This window comes from Salvia hispanica, chromosome 2 (genome assembly GCF_023119035.1).
Source record: "Salvia hispanica cultivar TCC Black 2014 chromosome 2, UniMelb_Shisp_WGS_1.0, whole genome shotgun sequence".
Taxonomy (NCBI): Eukaryota; Viridiplantae; Streptophyta; class Magnoliopsida; order Lamiales; family Lamiaceae; genus Salvia; species Salvia hispanica.
The window spans coordinates 5,422,969-5,443,418 of record NC_062966.1 but is presented as its reverse complement, the minus strand read 5'-3'; the positions used below and the strand labels follow the sequence as shown (position 1 = coordinate 5,443,418).

At 34.5% G+C, this 20,450-nt stretch overlaps 3 protein-coding genes across 3 annotated transcripts; 2 read left to right on the top strand and 1 right to left on the bottom strand.

Moving 5' to 3' along the window:
* Positions 1–395: 395 nt before the first annotated feature.
* LOC125206174 (aldehyde oxidase GLOX) lies at positions 396–2,097 on the top strand. Its single transcript, XM_048105461.1, has one exon. It carries the CDS (start codon positions 396–398, stop codon positions 1,977–1,979), a length of 1,584 nt encoding a protein of 527 aa, XP_047961418.1. The 3' UTR covers positions 1,980–2,097.
* Positions 2,098–13,561: 11,464 nt separating this feature from the next.
* Positions 13,562–16,398, top strand: LOC125204222 (mitochondrial substrate carrier family protein B). The gene is made up of 7 exons (XM_048102816.1): positions 13,562–13,996; positions 14,255–14,431; positions 14,524–14,673; positions 14,995–15,096; positions 15,192–15,262; positions 15,348–15,415; positions 15,763–16,398. Exons 1-7 carry the CDS (start codon positions 13,820–13,822, stop codon positions 15,999–16,001), a joined length of 984 nt encoding a protein of 327 aa, XP_047958773.1. The 5' UTR covers positions 13,562–13,819; the 3' UTR covers positions 16,002–16,398.
* A 1,718-nt stretch (positions 16,399–18,116) lies between these two features.
* LOC125207617 lies at positions 18,117–19,870 on the bottom strand. Its single transcript, XM_048107026.1, has 6 exons — positions 19,762–19,870; positions 19,623–19,670; positions 19,490–19,547; positions 19,291–19,407; positions 18,568–18,735; positions 18,117–18,456 (listed from the first exon to the last, which is right to left on the bottom strand). Exons 1-6 carry the CDS (start codon positions 19,839–19,841, stop codon positions 18,376–18,378), a joined length of 552 nt encoding a protein of 183 aa, XP_047962983.1. The 5' UTR covers positions 19,842–19,870; the 3' UTR covers positions 18,117–18,375.
* Between the last annotated feature and the right edge of the window lie 580 nt (positions 19,871–20,450).

Sequence of the window (20,450 nt, the reverse complement as noted above, 5' to 3'; positions counted from 1 at the left end):
CCAATTAAAATATTCATCTTTCTTTCTCTTTCTATTTTAATACTTACACCCACATTTTCTCTCTCCAATTAAAGACATTAATCAATTACTCCTAAAATCCCATGTCGGCCAAAGAATGTATCATCTTAGCCGGGACGGAGGGAGTATCATTATCCATCATATTCTATTTCATTTCTTAATTTATTCCATCAATATTTTATATTTTATGAACTTTATTCTTTTGTTATTTTATTTTTTCTCTAAAATATTTTGTATAGTCATGGTAAAAGGAAAAGCATATGGCAACGTCATACTTTCTTAGCTTTTTCAAACTCGTGATGTCACCATCCACTGACACAGACTGCTACAGAGTATAACTTCACTGCTGTTGTCTCCACTCTCTCTGTCATCATCCAATGAAGTCTGCTGCACCCAACCTTGTAGGCGTAGCTCTACTCATCATTTTCGGCGCCGCTGCCTCCGCCGACCTCCCCGGCGTGTGGGAGCTCCTCGTCGCTGACGCCGGAATCGCCTCCATGCACACGGCGGTGACAAGGTTCAACACCGTAGTCCTCCTCGACCGCACCCACATTGGCCCCTCCCGCTCCAAACTCCTCCCCCAAACCACCTGCCTCCGCAACGACTGCACCGCCCATTCCATCCTCCTCGACCTCAAAACCAACGACCTCCGGCCTCTCACCATCCTCACCGACACCTGGTGCTCCTCCGGCCAGTTCCTCCCCGACGGCACCCTCCTCCAGACCGGCGGAGATCTCGATGGTTTTCGCAAAATCCGGAAATTCGCCCCCTGCGAACCGGATTCGGTCTGCGATTGGGAGGAACTGCAGGATATCCAACTGTACCGGGGGCGCTGGTACGCCACCAATCAGATTCTGCCAGATGGCTCCGTGATCATAATCGGAGGCAAGGCGGCCAGCAGCATCGAGTTTTTCCCGCCGCGGAAGGAGATCGGTTTCGCATTCTTCAACCAAGTTGAGGATAATCAAATGGATAACCTCTACCCCTACGTCCACTTGCTTCCAAACGCCCAATTGTTTATTTTCGCTAACAACAAAGCGGTGTCGTATGATTACATTTCAAATCAGGTCACACGCACATACCCGGTTCTCGACGGCGGCCCCAGGAATTACCCGTCGGCGGGATCTTCGGTGATGCTCGCGCTGACCGGAGATTACTCGTCGGCGACGGTGGTCGTTTGCGGCGGGGCGGAGTACGGGGCGTATTTGGATAGGACGACGGATACTCCGGCGCACGCTAGCTGTGGCCGGATCGAGGCGACCCGGCCCGGTTCGGTTTGGGAGATGGAGAATATGCCGTTTGGCCGGATCATGGGGGATATGGTAATGTTACCAAGCGGTGATGTTTTAATTATTAATGGCGCTCAAGCTGGGACCCAGGGTTTTGAGCTGGCATCCCAACCGTGTTTGTTTCCGGTACTGTATAGACCGGACCAGCCGGTCGGGCTTCGGTTCATGACTCTGAATCCCGGGACGGTGCCGCGGATGTATCACTCCACGGCGAATTTGTTGCCGGACGGGAGGGTTTTGATCGCCGGGAGCAATCCGCATTTTTTCTACAATTTTAAAGCCGAGTTTCCGACGGAATTGAGGATCGAAGCGTTCTCGCCTGAATATTTAGCGGCGGATAAGGCCAATGTGCGGCCTAGTTTGGTGGAACTGCCGGCCAAGGTGGGGTACGGGGAGGTGTTCGAGGTGGCGGTGGCGGTGGAGCTTCCGGTTGTTGGGGTGATGGAGGTGAATTTGGCGAGCGCGCCGTTTGCGACGCACTCGTTTTCGCAGGGGCAGAGGCTGGTGAAGCTTTCGGTGCAGACACCGGCTCCGGAGGGAGATGGCGGGAGATATAGGATAAAGTGTACAGCTCCGCCGAATTCGAAGGTGGCTCCGCCGGGTTATTATATGGTGTTTGTGATGAACTTAGGCGTACCGGGTGTGGCTCAATGGATCCAATTGCTACCTTGATTTTATCATTTTCTTTTACTTCCTTCTTATTTCTATTTATTATCACCGTTAATCTTACAATTACAATCTTAATAACTGTCAATGAAATATTCAAACAAATTCCATTCTGCGCAGCTTATCCATTTCTCTTCTTTGCTTATCTTTTTGTACATACAACTCAACTCGGGAAATTGGACTTGGAAGCTCAACTCGGGAAATTGGACTTGGAAGCTTCAGTTCCAATTCTTTTTGAGTAAATGTCAAAATTGGTCCTGAACATATGATCATTTTATCATTTTGGTCCTAAACTTTATCTTTTAAATTTTTTGGTCCTGTACATTTCAAATCGGATCACAATTGGTCCTCCGTTAACAATTCCGTTAATATTTAACGGTCAACGATTTTAATCACAATGTTGACCGATTTAAGCAATTTTTAATTATTTTTTAAATAAAATCATAAATTATTTATTTCAATCACTTTCATCTTCTTCCTCCACTTTCATCAATGGCGGGGAGGGAGCGGAAGATTTTCACCGTGAGCCCGTCACGTCGTCACTGCCTCTCCGGCACGACGTTGCTCCACCGCTGGCCTCCTCTTTTATCTTATCCTCAGATCCTCCAAATGAGAAGCTGAATACCTCCTCCGAAGGGCCTGCGCTTATGCAAGCCACCTGCATTTCCAAACCACCTTATTAAAACCCAAACCAAAACACCCACTTAGCCAAAATGACGCGTCATGAACATTCCAACATTTAACCACAGAAACGTTTAGTTTCGCATATAATCTGATGTATAGCTGATCCAGGAAAAGAATTAGTTTCTGAAAATTATAATCCTAAATAAAAACGGTCCTTTCACCACAAACAAATTAGAAAAAAAAGACCCGCTGAAAAGACCTGGAATCCCAAGCTCTGATCGTGGAATCAGAGGAGAGGAATTCAATCTGCGGTGAGGGATAAGATAAAAGAGGAGGCCCAGCGGCGGAGCGACGTCGTGCCGGAGAGGCAGTGACGGCGTGATGGGTTAACGGTGAAAATCTTCCGCTCCCTTCCCACCATTGATGAAAGTGGTGGAAGAAGACGAAAGTGATTGGAATAAATAATTTATGATTTTATTTAAAAAATAATTAAAAATTGCTTAAATTGGTCAATATTGCGATTAAAATCGTTGACCGTTAAATATTAACGGAATTGTTAACAGAGGACCAATTGTGATCCAATTTGAAATGTACAGGACCAAAAAATTCAAAAGATAAAGTTTATGACCAAAATGATAAAATGGACATATATTTAGGACCAATTTTGACATTTACTTTTTTTTATTTAATTTCATTCTTCTGGAATTATTAGCAGGAGAATTATGGACATACGTCGTTTTCGTGCGCGCATTAACAGAATGGAATACTACTCCATAAAATTCCAGTTCCCATTATAATAACGGCTAGATTATCGCTTATTTCTTTATTTATTTTATTACCTTTGTTTGCTTATTTCACAAATATATGCCTCCTATAAATAACGGTCGTTTGCTTATTTCAGAATTATATGCCTCCTACAAATAACGATAGTACGTCATACTAGTTGACATGGTAATTTAAAAAGTATACCATATCTAATCCACAGCTAAACCAATCTTATACTATAATTTAGAAGAAGCGTCTGTTCAGCTTTATCCTTTAACTAAAACTAATTGTATGTAATAAAGAATTGTTCTACTGGTATTTCTACGTTCGATCTCTACTTCCCGAAAGCTTACTCTCCTTTCTACCGAGCAAGCTCCATTCATGCCCAACCATCGCACACAAGAGTCACGCATTAAAAGTTAAAACTCGTGTCAACCCTAAAGGGCCAATTTCTATGGGACGGAGAGAGTATTAAATAAACTTATTAGTATCAAATCCATATTTAAAATTAACTACTTTCTCTCTCCTCAAACTCGTCTTAAACTTTTATATTTGTATAAATCTCTCGATTTAAATTATTTTTTCATAAAAAGGATTCTAACAAGATCTCAATTGCATATGTTACCACGATGATCGGATGATGAAATTTTATACTCCCTCCGTCCCGGAGTATTAGACTCACTTCTTTTGGGCACATGATTTAAGGAATTGATATTTAAATAGTTAAAGTGGAGAGAGTAAAGTATGAGAGAGGGAAAAAGTAGGAGAGAGAAGAGAGAAAAAAGTAGGTGGAGAATAAAATAAGATAGATGTTTTTTGCTAAAAAAGGAAACGAGTCTAATATGTTGGGACATCCCAAAAAAGAAAGTTGGTCTAATACCTTGGGACAGAGGGAGTAATTTTTATTTCAGCTTTTGTATATATTGATAAACAAATTTTATGTCAATAAATGCATCAATCAATCTGAATAATGCATGTACAATATCAATTAAACAGTGTTAAATTCTCATGTTATTGTGTTGATATTTGTAATACACTATGTTGGTATAAAAAAACAATGAAAATTATGTTATAACAAACTGACTATTTTACTTTTTTATTGATATTTTATCTACTATTTATTAAAATACGTAGACTTTAATCTTGACCCATGACCGTATGTACAAATTTACTACTCCATTTCCGTACACACAAAAATGAGTTTAGATAGCGATATTAGTTTGAATGCGAAATTGACAAGAAAAATAGAAAAAAAAAATGATTTAAGTGTTATTAATAAAAAAAATGTAACTCATTTCGTTAAAGAAAAAAAATATTTAAAATTAAATAAAGACTAATTTTAATGAAGGACTAAAACTAAAAAAGTAAGACTATATAACAGGACAAAGATAGTGAACTAGTACTATATTTTCATGTTAGTCTCACTCTTTTTCTTGTCAGTTGTTTCAAAGACGTACTCTTTCTTATACTACCTTTGTCCCATTTGAAATGAAACGTTTTTATTTTTAGTTGTCCCATTGAAAATGAAACGTTTCCTAAAATGGAAACATCTCTATCTCTACTTTTTCTCTCTCTTACTTTACTCTCTCTTCATTAACTCACAAAACAACACTACATAAAAACATGTGCCGATTTCCAAATATTGCATATTTAATGGGACGAAGGGAGTATATAGTTTACTCAAAATTGCATATGTTTAAATGTGAAAATTTCATTTTTACAGTTTAGTTTTTTCACTTAACTCACTAAACAATCGCTATATAAAATTCTAGCATGAAAATTCGATGACGAAAAAGAAAACTCCACTTTAAATGTGACATAATAATAATAATAATAATAATAATAATAATAATAATAATAATAATAAATACTAATAATAATAGTAATAATAATAATAGTAATAATAATAATAGTAATAATAATAGTAGTAATAAAGTATTAATAATAATAGTAATAGTAATAGTAATAGTAATAGTAATAGTAATAATAATAGTAATAATAATAATAGTAATAATAATAGTAATAATAATAGTAGTAATAATAATAATAGTAATAATAATAATAATAATAATAGTAATAGTAATAATAATAGTAATAATAATAGTAATAGTAATAATAATAGTAATAGTAATAGTAATAATAATAATAGTAATAATAATAGTAGTAATAATAATAGTAGTAGTAATAATAATAGTAATAATAATAATAATAATAATAATAATAATAATAATAATAATAGTACTAATAGTAATAATAGTACTAATAGTACTAATAATAGTACTACTACTAATAATAATAATAATAATAATAATAATAGTACTAATAATACTACTACTAATAATAATAATAATAATAATAATAGTAATAATAATAGTAATATAATAATAATAGTAATAGTAATAGTAATAATAATAGTAATAGTAATAGTAGTAGTAATAGTAATAGTAGTAGTAGTAATAGTAATAGTACTAGTAATAGTAATAGTAGTAATAGTAATAGTAGTAGTAATAATAATAGTAATAGTAGTAGTAATAATAGTAGTACTCCCTCCGTCCCAAGGTATTAGACCAACTTTCTCTTTTGGGATGTCCCAACATATTAGACTCATTTCCTTTTTTAGCAAAAAACATCTATCTTATTTTATTCTCCACCTACTTTTTTCTCTCTTCTCTCCCCTACTTTTTCCCTCTCTCATACTTTACTCTCTCCACTTTAACTATTTAAATATCAATTTCTTAAATCATGTGCCCAAAAGAAGTGAGTCTAATACTCCGGGACGGAGGGAGTAGTAGTAATAGTAGTAGTAATAATAGTAGTAGTAGTAATAATAATAGTAGTAGTAATAGTAGTAGTAATAATAATAATAATAGTAGTAATAATAATAATAATAATAGTAATAATAATAATAATAGTAATGATAATAATAGTAATAATAATAATAGTAATAGTAATAATAATAATAGTAATAGTAATAATAATAATAATAATAATAGTAATAATACTAATAGTAATACTAATAATAATAATAATAATAATAATAATAATAATAATAATAATAATAATAATAATTATTGGAGCATGGCAAAAGTAAGACAAAACATTAACTGAATTTTTTTATCAAAAGTAAGACAAAACATTAACTGAATTTTGCATCAACACGCAAAAACTAATTCGAAATAACGGCAAAATGCGCTCCTATGTGCCAAAATTCATAAAAAAATTTATTTACGGGAATCTATCTTAAAAGTAGTTTTATATTTATGTCATGGATTCAAATGACAAAGGGTTTTTATTTACCAAAGCATGTGAGAGAATGTGTTCAAATGAAAATTTTAAATATTGTACAAACTCAAAACTATGATCTGGATTATTGAAAAATGTAACAGATCACAAAAAAGCATCAACAGAAAAATGTCAACAGAATTTCAACGGTAGTCAATGATTGATATTGTGTTGATACTGTGTTGATATTAAAATCTTGAAATTTTACACTGTGTTTATATTATATTGAAACAGTATTGAAGCTGTACCGAGAAATTTTGAGTTTATACAATATATAAATTTGTATTTTATCACTATCTAGCATGTGAGTTTCTTTGTCTTGGAACTAAAATAGAAATAAATACCTAAACACAGCTTCATGTTTACGTTACAAAAGTTGTTGAGCAACTCATTTCCCCTTTAATTCTATTGCCAATGAAACTAGCAAAAATCGTGCGTTATCTTTTATTAGCAAAAATCGTGTATTTTTTTTATAATGGCGTAGTCAAGCACTGATAATTTATATTAGAGCATCCACAGAGCAACTCTTGTGTTGTGTTTGATTTTGCTCTTATTTGTGAGTGTTGTACGTTGGACACAGGGACGGATGTACATGCATCCTATGCCTCACCTTCAAAAAATTCATTAGTGCTATTTTAAGCATTATTTTAAAATTTTTTTGAAATACCATTATAAATGTCCCTTCTAAAATTCTTAAAATGTCTTTGTATGGAATTTTGCCCCACCTACACAGAATTTCTGGTTCCGTCCCTGGTTTGACATGTATGCTCGCCATTTTTGGCTTGAGCCTTTGATATATCACAAAAATTAAAGCATCCTCAATAATCAGCTTGTTGCAATGCGGTCCCATCTCGTCGGCACGTTTCGCCGATAGGTTGCCAGTGGATCCAACCAAAAGAACTACGTGGCTTGTACTTTCTTCACGTGTCATATATGTACTCAACCATAAATCTTCTCAACCGTCTCATGATCTTGGTTGATTTTCCATTATTGGTGAATCCAAATCTTGCTATTGGTATTGATTGATGTCATCTTCTACTGGAAAGTTTCTGATTTTGATTATATTTCTCAAATTGATGATGCATTAAGATAATAGGTGATTGTCGCCTAAATCTATTTAGTATGCCATCTTTGTAACTATTGCATTCAATTGTATCAAGAATACATGTTTTTTCCATATCTAGGTTAATGTTTTGTCTATTATGTGGAAATGGATCGAGGAGCATCTATCAGACGATTCTTTGACACATGATAATAGGTGATTGTCACATTCATCTATTTAGTATGCCATCTTTGTTACTATTGTATTTAATTGTAGCAAGAATAAATGATTTTTCCATATCTATGTTAATGTTTTGTCTATTATGTAGAAATGGCTCGAAGAGCATCTATAGGACACTATATTCTTCGACACCCGGTATTTTAAAGATATTATTTGAACAGCAATTCCTATCGGATAAATAAAATGAGAATATACAACGAATAACATTGAAGATGATGATACAACAAATAACATAGTGAATGATTCAAAAGAAGATGTACCTGTGGAGGATTAATGGGGCAACAAATTCATACAACTTGCAAATTGCAGAAGTGTGAGCGGATTCGGATAATCATATAACATAAGTGTGGGTGGATTCAGATAAACAAATTTTAATGGTGTTATAGGAACTAAATGAAAAAGTAAACGGAGCGGCATAATTGCCTAACTAACGAAAATTTCAAAAACTGACACATGTATAATAATTTAGTTTGATTAAAATAAATAAACTGTAAAACTATTTTATTTTATTTTATGTTATTTGAATTTTGTTTACTTTATTTTTTCATTAGAATAAGTTTGATTTTTTAACAAATTTTGTTAAAAAATTCAGAAAATAATTTATTTAAAAAGAATAAAAAGAACATGTTTCCAAGCACGTATATGTTCTCGTAAAAATCATTTATTACTGAGAACTTGAATGTGTCAGGAGAACTTTCAGAACTACCGAGCTACTCGAAGAATCTGAGCACATGAAGGTGCTCACAACATCCGAAAACATGGAGGTGCTTGCATAATTTAGCATAAGTGTTCCGAGCACAACAAGGTGCTCATAATAATCACATAAGGTTGCATTGACTAGTTGCTTAACACCATCGGTTCTCAAAAAATAGAAGGGTGGCGCTCGGAATGTGCTCGAAAAAAATATTGCGCTGAAGCAAAAACGGAGCACCTTAAAATAGGTGTTCGGTATATCCCATTTTACCGATCATTTTGATGCTCGTTAATAGGTATTGTTTTTATAGTGACAGCGCAATCTGAAAATTAAAAGAACACCTCAGCTTTATAAAATATGAACTTTTTTAGCCCTTAATTATTTAATTTAATGGCTTCAGTTATTATGAATCCATCATTTTTCTAGAACAAATTTACCATTTTTTTGTACTGTAAAATGAACATCATTAAATCATTAAATAATGATAAAAATTTTAATGCGTCATCCGTGAAATTTTTACTTGCCTTACAATTTTTACATACTACAGAGTGAAGAATATTTTTAGAACTAATTGAAGATGAGTGAGAGACGAGAGAAAAAATTAACCATTTCTTCAGTAATAAGCTTCCAAATGAGAAACACTATCTCATCCCACAAAATCATGCTGCAGCATCTGTCATTCGATAAACTGTCGACTATATGCTGCAAAGTGCAAATCCATAGCTCTCCCGGTGCGAATCCAGCCCGAAACGACGCGCTGCATTCAACGGGTAAGAGTCGGTCAACCCAAGCCTCAGAGTCAATGAAACACCACTACACAAACCAACGCCCATATTATTATGGTGAGGATGTTGGAAATATAATATGAGAGTCTCAGGATTGTGGAAAAGAGTACTTTTAGGGTCTCAAGGGAATATATCTTTATTATGGTAGAGTCCCAAGTTTATAAGTTCCTATACACATTTACTTCCTAGTCCTATAAATAGGGTTGTGCTGTATATCAAGAAAACAATTCAAGCTTAATACAATGTAGTCTTCAAGAGTTCTTGAGTTTTATTTTCCGCATTTTACTTTTCAACAGAGGATTTTGCAGCAGAGTGTTGTATTGCATTTTGTCTGCTGCCCCATTGCTTCCTCACTTTGTTCCTCCCGGCTGCGTTTCAAAGGGAAATATGTGTGTATTCACCATCAATCGCGTTCCCTTCCTCTCTTTGTCGCGTCTCTAGCATTTGTATCTCTTCCACCTTCAACTTCCAAAGCAACTCTTGCATTTATGAACCAGTTTCGAAGACCATTTCATATCAAACATGAAAGAACATGATCTTGGAACAACAGCCACTTAGTGGTTCCTCGAGAGGCCTTGTTTGTTTTTCTATAGCTGCAATAGCGCTTTGATTTAATTAAGTCGAGTTGGTGCTAGAAATAAAACAATCCTCACGGATGAAGAAAGTATTTGAACAACCAAGCACGGAGGACAGTCACAGCACGCTCAGGGAGACCACATTGAGGGCGCCAATCGAGAAATCCTGCATGGGACGACCTTTGGGCATATAATTAAGTGCAGCTGATCAGTGATAGCATGCTTTAAAATTGTGAAATGTTTCGACATGGCCTTCAAAGCTAGATTCACAAAAGGGGTTGCGCCGCTCAGTCTAGCAACAGACTCGAACGCCTTGTAAACCTATACGAAGAGGCACCACATGGTTAAGAGATTCTTGATATGATGGAATGAAATGACTGTGGAAATAGAATGAAAAATATTTTTTTTTGCATTTACATGTACCAAACAAATTAATAGAATAGCTAGAAGTAAGAATCACATTTAATTCCATCATTTCATTTCATCCTACTAAGAAGGGGTAGTAATTTATACCCGATAAGAAATATGGATAAAACAAAGCATTAAGTTCCTTGATCATAACAATTCCTAAATTGGTTAAGGATATATTCAAGTCAGTAGTTTCACTACCACAATGCTCTTATACTTGGATGTCATTTAATACAACCAAGGATCACGAGCAATTGAATACAAAAATAAGTTGCAATTACATGAATACAAGGATTTTCACAAACCAAAATTTGCATTAGTATTGTCCCTAGCATGTGGATTTCACTCCTGATTGCAATAATTTCACAAATTTGCTAACAACTTTACTAGTTGCGTAGAAAGAATCATATTCTTCTTCCACTTGAAGACAGAAAAAAGAAAGAATAAAATACACTGAGGCTATGTTTGGGAACGTGGAATTGGAGGTGTGAAATTAGAGTTGGAGTCTTCAATTCCAAATCCAATGTTTGGTGCCACAAAAATATTTGGATTTGGAAATAAATTGCAATTCTCAATCTTTTAATTCCACAATTTGAATTTCATATCAAAAGTAGAAAATTGAAATTTCATATAGTTATACATTTTTTCACTATATATTAACAATACACACTTCACACACTACACACATTTCACACGCACTAAACACTTCTCACACTACACACATTTCACACACTATACCAATTTCATACATTTCACGCACTACACACACTACACGCATTTCACACACTACACACTACGTAAATTTCACATGCTAAACAAATTTCACTATTCCCTAAATTAGATTTTAATACTATCAAACTTATCATAGTTTTTCTAATATTGTAATCCTTCGTCTTATTACATGGGAGTTGGGACATTTTTTTGGCACATAAATTTAGGTAGTTATGTTTAATTGTTAAACGAAGAGAAAATAAAATACCGAATGAGAAAAGTATAGAGAAAAAATAGAAGTTAAGATAATGTAGGAGAAAGATAAAAAATTATTTTTTTAACATAAAATAAAATATCTCACTTAAAATAGGATGGCCCCAAAAGAAATACGTGTATGTTATTGGGACGGAGCAGAAGTTTTTAAAAGGAAGTTGCCTATTTTACTATCTCATTATTACTAGTAGGATCCATAATAACTATGCGAACTCAGTATATGTGATCAAAAGGGTTGTTTAGCTGTAATGTCAACTTCTTACCAAATGTCACTGTCTAATTTTCTATCTTATTCCATTATAGTTGTAGCACAAATTTTAAGAAATATAAACAAAAGTTGGTTAAAAAAGTTAGTGGAATATGAGACTCATTTCTTTTATATTGATTTTATAATAAAATATTAGTAAAATGAGTTAATGGAATGTGAGACCTACTTACCATTAATGGTAAAAATAAAGTGCTACTCTTAACTGTGGACGGACCAAAATAGAAATTAGTAACTCTTATTCAGGGACGGAGGGAGTACATTTTTTCAAATAGTCGGTGTGTGACAATGTATTTTGATTCGATTCTACAATGTTAAAATTACATTGTATCTCATGATTATTAATATCTCATCCACTCTTACGACTAATTTAATACACCACTCGTTCCATAATATAGGGATATTTGGGATGACACGTGTTTTAATGCATAATTAATAAAGTAAGAAGGAGATAGAAAGAAAAGTTATTGGAGTATGTTTGTGGAGAATGAGTCTCATATTTGAGAGACAAAAATTACCCAATAGTATTTTTTACAGAATAAATCAAAATGGAAAAAGTCTCTATTTTTATGGGACGGAGGAAGTACTAGAGAAATCTAATTTTGACTTATATCTCAATGTTATACTCCCATCATCCCATAAAAATAGTTTCTTTTTCCATTTTTGTCCGTCCCACAAAAATAGCTCATTTCTATTTTTAATAACTTTTTTTTCTCTCTTTTAAGGTGGGTCTTATTCTTTTCTAACAATACTTCGATTACTTTTTCTTTTTACCTCTCTTCAACTTTACAATTTCACATTAAAATTCGTACAGTGTCATCCCTAATTTTTTAAGGGAGGGAGTACTGTTTAGCTGATCGAGCACCACCGCGCTTTATATAAAAATGACTAGTTGTTGAAACCAGTAAAAAAAAGAAGAATACTTCTTAATTGGAAAAAAATTAAAAAATATAAGAAGATTTTAAATTAGAACTAATAAAGAATATTTTACCATGTGACGTAATTAAAAACACTTCTAAATGAGATTTATTAAAGAAAAGGGGTTCTCACTAGGGCTCACAATTTTTTATACGACACGATAATACGATACGGATCCCCAAGAAGTTAACACGATACGACACGCACGTTTAGGATTTGAGTCCTTATAGTGTCGACCCAATAAGAACCCGAAGATAATGGGTTGGGTCGGGTTGGGTCGGTTTGGGTCGAGTTTGGGTTATACGTTAAGAAAAAAACTTATTTTTTTAATTAAAATACCTTTGAGCTTTAATTTTATTTATTTTTGTTGATTAAAAATATTATAATTTAATTTTAATTAATTAAAAATATTATACTTTAATTTCAATTAATTGAAAAATACTATACATAATTTTTTATGAATTTTAAAAAAAATATTATACTTAGATTTATTAATAAATTATTTTTTAATTATTTAATTTTATTATTTTGATTTAATATTACTATAATTAATTTTATTATTTAGATTAAGAAAATAATTATTTTAATTTGTTAATTTTTTATTGTATCGTGTAATATCGTGTTTAAATCGTATAATAGCATCATGTTTTAGTCGTTAATGTGTCGTGCCAAAGTAAGTTATTATCATTAACAGATGGTTGACTTTTTTTTGGGTACACGATAACACGCATGAATACGACACAAACCCGTTGGTTGGGACACGATGAGAATCCGATGATTTTGGGTTGGGTTTGACCTTATTGGATTGAGTCGATAATGAGTTGACACAATAATAATCCACCTGCACGATTTGACCGCCCCACCCAAAAAAAAAGAAAGAAAAATAGAAAAAGAGAGAGCGGGTAAAGTTGAGCTGGCTTTGAGCATTCGGGTTAAATAATGATTTTGGGCCCAGCGTCGAGTTTTATAATTCGGGCCGGCCTTAGTCGTTGCGTTTCCAAAAATGCTTGCACGTTCAAACCACGCAAAACATATTCAAAGTAATATTCCTCAACCCAAACTAGGGTTTTTCCACAGGGTTTTACAGTATTTCACGCCCTTCTCATGATTCAGAGGTCTCCGCAACGAATAACGAGTTCGATTGGCTTCGTCGGCGACAATCTGGAATCGGATCTTCCTGCAGATTTTCTCGGAAGATCTGTGGCGTTGTAGTGGAAAATTACTAGCTGCATTTTTCAATTTTTTTTTTTTTCTGCTGGAACTGATGGAAGCTAGGGTCGGGGTGGATGGCGCGAGGAAGTTTCTACACCAACAACCGCGGCCGCAGCAGCCGCAAATATCGCAGATTGGCACAATTCCGCAGCTCCTTGCCGGTGGCATCGCCGGAGCTTTCAGCAAGACCTGCACTGCTCCCCTAGCCCGCCTCACCATCCTGTTTCAGGTTAATTACTTGTTTTCCAACCCTTACTCTTCATTCTGTTTTATTTTATTGCTGAGAAAATTTGTAATCAGGAAAAAATTGTCACAAATTTGTTTAAATGTTTCTAAAATGAAAAACTTTTGTTTTAGGAAAACTCTTTTCTTGTTAGGTCAATCCTTAATTCTTCATTATTTAGTTAATTGGGTTAACAGTGTATAATTGAAGCTTGATTTTATGATAGTTGCTAACCAATTTATTTTTGTAATCTCGTCGTGGTAGGTGCAAGGCATGCATTCGGATGTAGCTATATTGAGTAAACCTTGTATATGGCGCGAGGCGTTGCGCATAGTTAATGAAGAAGGTTTTAGAGCCTTCTGGAAAGGGAATTTAGTTACTATAGCTCATCGTCTTCCGTATTCTTCTGTCAACTTCTATTCTTATGAACAATACAAAAGAGTGAGTAAATTCATTATTAGATAATATTGCATTTCTCTAATTGACGAAGCTTGTTCACGTGTTGACAATAGATGTATTTTTGCTTCCCCCAGATTTTAAGATCAATACCGGGTCTTGAAGGCCAGGGAGAACATCCACATGCAGATGCTTTTGTGCATTTTGTCGGTGGTGGCTTGGCAGGAATGACTGCTGCTTCTGCTACATATCCTTTAGATCTTGTCCGAACAAGGCTGGCAGCACAGGTAAACTATTGCATTACTGAAATTGAAGGTGAAATAGGAAAAATAACTGGAATGAGCAGAAAACTTTAATAGGTAAAAGAAATGAAGATAACTACAAAAATGTGTGACTTAATCTTGTTTAAGTTAAGAGCTTGGTTTGCTGATGTTTTCTTTAATAATGGAGACATGCCTTCTGATAATTATACCTTGTACTTTAAATTTGTCCTTTTTTGACATAGTGGTTGAAGCATTATGACTGCTAAACTGCAAATTTTCTCTCGTATGCCCATCTTTTGAATTGTTAATGAATTAAAATTTTGCTTTTTCTTTCGAAAATTGTAGAGGAATACTATATATTATCAAGGCATTAGGCATTCAATTCGTACCATCTGCCGAGATGAAGGATTTTTTGGTCTCTACAAAGGGCTAGGTGCAACATTATTGGTACCTTTCTTTCCTCCCATCATGTCTTGTGTTCTATAGCTATCGAACTATCTGTAGAGATCTTGATTTCATTTAATTTATTCTTTTGGCTGCAGGGAGTTGGGCCCAGTATAGCAATAAGCTTTTCGGTTTATGAGAGTTTGAGATCTTCCTGGCTTTCTCGCAGGTAAGGGAAACTGATGTTACTTTGATTTTGTGCATCCTTGCTTCGTATATAAATGGGCTAAAAAGTATTCTTTATTTTTAACTAGGCCTGATGATTCTAATGTATTGGTGAGCCTTGCTTGTGGTAGTCTTTCTGGCATTGCATCGTCAACAGGTGGGCAGCTTATAATGGTGATCGAGTTTTTTATTACGACTAGAAGCATTTCTATTTTAATACTAGTTTTTTCGCATGCAAAATTATTGCAACAGCCTGCTGGATGTTCTGTTTTCTTGAATATGGTACAAATGTGGTCTGAAAAACTAGTTGCCTTTAGGAGTAATAACTGTGTATCACATAGTCAAATTTGAAGTGATGCTACACATTAGATTTTAAGCAAGGAAACCCTCATGTTCAACACCTGTTAACTTTGTGCAATAATTAGAGCTTGGAATATTTAAGAGCAATTGTCCAAATCTGAAGGTGAAGAAGTCACTAACCTGACATACTCTTTTTGGCTGCAGCGACATTCCCTTTGGACCTCGTAAGGCGAAGAATGCAATTGGAAGGTGCTGCTGGCCGAGCCCGAGTGTACAAAACTGGATTATTTGGAACTTTGAAACACATAATCCGTTCTGAAGGCCTCCGCGGTATGTATAGAGGGATAATGCCTGAATACTACAAGGTTGTTCCAGGTGTCGGCATTGTATTCATGACATATGAAACATTGAAGAAGCTTCTAGCACAAGGGCCGTTCAGTTAGTTTTTGCGTGTACTGAATGGTTATCGACGTCCTTAAACCCTTGTCCCTAAGGGGAACGCGAGGGCCAGTTTTGATTTAAATTGTAAGAAATGTTACTAATATAGGTAGATATCTCTCAGTTATAGCGGTAAATTGTGTTGCTGCCAAGGACGATGATGTCTGAGTGTAAAGTCTACAGATATTCTTGATTTAGCAATCGATGCATTACCATAGCGAGCATTTTATTCTCTAGTTTTAGGTCTTCTATCTTATTGATGATTTAGGTCATCAGTAGATTTAGCTATAATTTTTTTCAAATGTTAGTATTATATGAACTGAGCTATTCAGCTCTGTTGCTTTGTATTATTGCTAGTGAGATAATTTAATTCATTACATTTATTTAATTGTTAATTCTTCAGATTACTAAGTGCCGTTTAAGATTGTGTATACGAACGCTTTTTTTATAGAACTGTTACTATTATTCATTTATACTCTCCGGCCCATAAAAATATGAACATTTTTCGTTTGTCCCATTTTCATTTAAAGAAAGTTGTGCCCAAATTATTACTGATATATACATAATAAATTATAACTTATACCAATAGGCCTACCATTAAACACTAATAATAATGTGAATCCATGAACACCACTTTAATTACTTTTACCTCCATCTTTTTTAATTTATCAATTGTGCATTAATTTTAGTGTCATTTGAAATGCACATATTTTTATGGAACAAAAGGAGTAACAAAAATCAGTTATAGTATTAGTATTTATTCTCTTTCTGCAAACTTTCTTATAAAACTTGAATCTTTGCCATTATAACCTAACAATATAGATCGAATCATGTAACTAAAATATTAAAAATAAAACTGGTTTCCAGTTTAGTTTTCTACCAAAAAGAGGGAGTATTTTTTTTCGGTTAGGATAATAAAAAATATCTAGTCCTGTTTTTTTCTTTTTTGTTTCCTTTTTTGGGTAGCAAGAACTGATTCCGGCTTAGTTTTCTTTCCCACGTCGTTTTTGGATTAATATTTCTTCACCATTTTTAGCACCTTTGTTGGTTTACACAAGATCGAAATGCAACAAGAATGTTGTTTTGGTGGACCAGCATGCAAATCATCAACCTAAGGAAAGTGGAATAAGCTTCCACATATTCCCTTCTGAAGCTGAGAATTTTGAGTTTTCTAATCACAATTCGACTTTAAGTCCATTGTTATGAAGTGAAAGTCCGATTTGATGCATCCCTCTCTATCAAATGTTGATGTGTGTGACCTGATCGAGTTGCATCAGATTCTACAAATAACTTTGGCCCTCAAAAGATGACAACACTTTCGATACACCAGGCTTTTTCGCATCAAAGTAGAAATGGAGATGGAGAGCAATTGTGATGCTCAAAGTGAGCGATCGATACAGAAAATAGAAACTCAAGAAGCTTGTCGATTACTTAAACCACATCGGGATTGAGCTGTAATAAGAAATGTGGCCATTTCTTGAGAAAGCAGTCAAGGATGAATATCGCTGTCTGAATAAAGGAAAGGTTCCCTTGTGTGTGATTGGTGATGAGAGAACAGAATCCAACATGATTAAGGTGGAACCTTATCATTTCTTATTTTAATAATGTTAAATTTCATTGCATCGTATCAGTTATCAAACCCCTGTCCAAGTTCAATATCATGTGGAGCTTATATATATTCCTCTCCCCATGCATACAATTCATTATTTGCATGAAACCTACTCTCAAATCTCTTCAGTACTGATGGAATTTTGTGTGTGAGGATCAGCTAATCTGCATCCTGAGGTTTGGATGATCTCTCATCTCATCTAGCCCTCAGGTTGCAGATTACCCCGTCCTCACATCCACCAAAACACACCACCGATGCCTCACATATTTATTCTTTGAGGTAAATCAAGAATTATTTTTTCAAACTGATAACCAAACCAAACTGTTATAACAGTAGTATCTTGTACATTTGACAGACAATCTATATCATATATAAGAGACATGTACAACTAAATCAGCTTCTTCCTTTCTCTTCCAAGTTGTAGTTGATTTTCTTGATTTCAGATAAGAAATTTATGTGAGCTACATGCTTGGTGGTTGTGCTAATTCTTTCTTTATGACTATGCAAAAAATAATCTGAATGAAATTACATGTCGAGAAAGCTAATTTCTTAGCATAAACTATCTTTACATTCAAATAGATCATGCTACTGGTTTTAGTTAGTTACATACACTGAATACCATTACTAGGATTCCCTGTAGAGGAATTCAAACGCAATCAAGAATAGTTGTCCTTCTCTATCTTAATTTGATCACGTCCTTCTCTATCTCTCTGCCATCAGATGCTAGAGAAGAACATCAGCTGATGAGGGAAGGCACTAACTAACTAACTTTATGCTTCGTCTTCAGTGCTATTGATCTTGTTGTTAGTTAGGGCTTCTTTTATTAGTTGATTGATAGCATTTCCTTTAGCCTGCATGTGGTGCAAGATCATTACAAAAGGGAACTGAAAGCAAAAACAGTTGAAGGAGACACAAGCAATTAGAAATAGACACAAGTTCTCAGATCAATGGCTACTACTCACCTTTACTCCAATGGCGATTGCTGTTTTCACCTTTATCAGCTCGCCTAATCTTAAAGAACCTTCTTTTCTATCTTTTACAGAGATAAGTGGCACATTTCTTGAAGCGGCCAATGCTGGTAGATGCTTTGTCAAGGTTCGAGGATTGCAGTCTGACGCTACCAATATCACCTACATTCCACAAGACGAAAAGTAGCTAATGATGCTTGTGAACACATGTAATCCACCAAGAGAATTCTCATTCTTTGAAATTGAAGACATGAATAACAGAAGAAGAATACTTCTTCCATATACAGAAGGACTATTAGTAAATCTTCAAACTTGAGGCCTACACAGATGAGAATACGATGAAAGTTGAACGACGAGCTAAATTACCGTCTAACATTTTGTAACACAGTCTAGCAGCCGGTTTGGGCCATCTGAGTCGAAAGGGAAACACACCATGTCTAGAGTTTTCTCCAATAAAATACTTATAGAAGCAATCTTAAACAAGCAAACACACCAGCCATCATCTATAAAACAAGATTATAGCTTCGTTTGAGGGCAAATGTTTCAACATCCCAACTCAAATAACAAAACCCCAGTCTAAACAGGCTATATTTTCAAATCATGTTTTTCCAACCCCTTAATCCCTACCTACTATTGACAGGATAACTCTGAACCACATAAATCAAAGCCAGCATAAGTAAATAATGAAAAAAACCCTCTTCCTACAGAGCAACCAACCTGAAAGTAGCCACACCTGGCTTCACCACCATCATCCACAGATTTTTCATCTCCACGATTAGGAGGCATTCGCTCAAGTCCTCGCGTGACTTCATTTACCCCCACGGCAAATTGTTGCTGATAAACCCAAAATTGTGTAACAATTCAATCTCCTTACCTTTCATAATGGAAAAGGGAAGAAAAGGAAAGGAAAACTGACCTTAATCCAAATCTTAAGAGGCAGAGTTTCGTCTACGATTCTCGCCGATTCGATCTCCCTGATCAAACAAACAAACAAAACAGCTTGCAATTAAATCAATCGAAAAATACGACGCATTATAAGAATTTGGTACCTCTGCACCGATTTGAGGAAACGAGCTAGGGTTTCACCTTCAAAACAACTGCAAGCATTCAATAAACAAACTTTAGCAAACAAACAAACAAAAAAAAGTCAATTAGGGGAAGACGAAAGCAGAAGGGTGCCAGTTATACAGTTGGGGCGGGAGAGGGAGAGGAAGAGTATTTTGAATGGACAGCGACGGCGCTCCGGTGCTTCTCTTTTTGCTTCGCATGCTCAAAATAACTTAAGAATTCACCGCCCCAATCCTATTTAAATTTTTAAGGCTCAAATATATATTTACTATTAATTAATTCCACAATTATTAAAGCTAAAGCAATTTCTATCGTGGAGTAATTAATATGGTAAGAGAAAAAAAAAATAGTGTTAATGAACGTAAAATCCATATTATTAGTATGTACACCAAGTAATCTATAGTAGTACATTATTAATTATTAATTCAAATATTATGAGCTGTAAATAAAATAATGTAATGATAGATTTTTTAAATTAGAATTATATAATTTTCAGGAACCGATTAAATAAAAATAATGGTTAGTTTTAAATACACATTGATAATAAATATTTTAAATTTTTGTACTTTATGAATTATAAAATGCCACCCACGCGTGTATATTATAAATTTAATTGAATACTAATATGGAGCATTTGTGCCAAATAAATAAAGAGAGATTTCGAACATTGTAGTATAACACTGATATTTATCCTACATAGTTGGATGGCGCAATATGCTGGTTTAACACTAATTCTTGATGAAATTGCATCACTAGAAAGGCAAACCTTTTATTCCGAGATGATGATCAAATCCACCATTGGCATATTC

What these genes read in the sequence shown, in the direction of transcription:
- LOC125206174 (XM_048105461.1), top strand. Translation starts at nt 396, where the DNA reads ATGAAGTCTGCTGCACCCAACCTTGTAGGCGTAGCTCTACTCATCATT.
- LOC125204222 (XM_048102816.1), top strand. Translation starts at nt 13,820, where the DNA reads ATGGAAGCTAGGGTCGGGGTGGATGGCGCGAGGAAGTTTCTACACCAA. An exon ending in GAACAAGGCTGGCAGCACAG is followed by an intron (nt 14,674 to 14,994) that starts GTAAACTATTGC and finishes CGAAAATTGTAG; the next exon opens with AGGAATACTATATATTATCA. An exon ending in TCTTCCTGGCTTTCTCGCAG is followed by an intron (nt 15,263 to 15,347) that starts GTAAGGGAAACT and finishes ATTTTTAACTAG; the next exon opens with GCCTGATGATTCTAATGTAT.
- LOC125207617 (XM_048107026.1), bottom strand. Translation starts at nt 19,841, where the DNA reads ATGCGAAGCAAAAAGAGAAGCACCGGAGCGCCGTCGCTGTCCATTCAA. An exon ending in CTCCCTCTCCCGCCCCAACT is followed by an intron (nt 19,671 to 19,761) that starts GTATAACTGGCA and finishes GAATGCTTGCAG; the next exon opens with TTGTTTTGAAGGTGAAACCC. An exon ending in CCAGGTGTGGCTACTTTCAG is followed by an intron (nt 18,736 to 19,290) that starts GTTGGTTGCTCT and finishes TGTGGAATGTAG; the next exon opens with GTGATATTGGTAGCGTCAGA.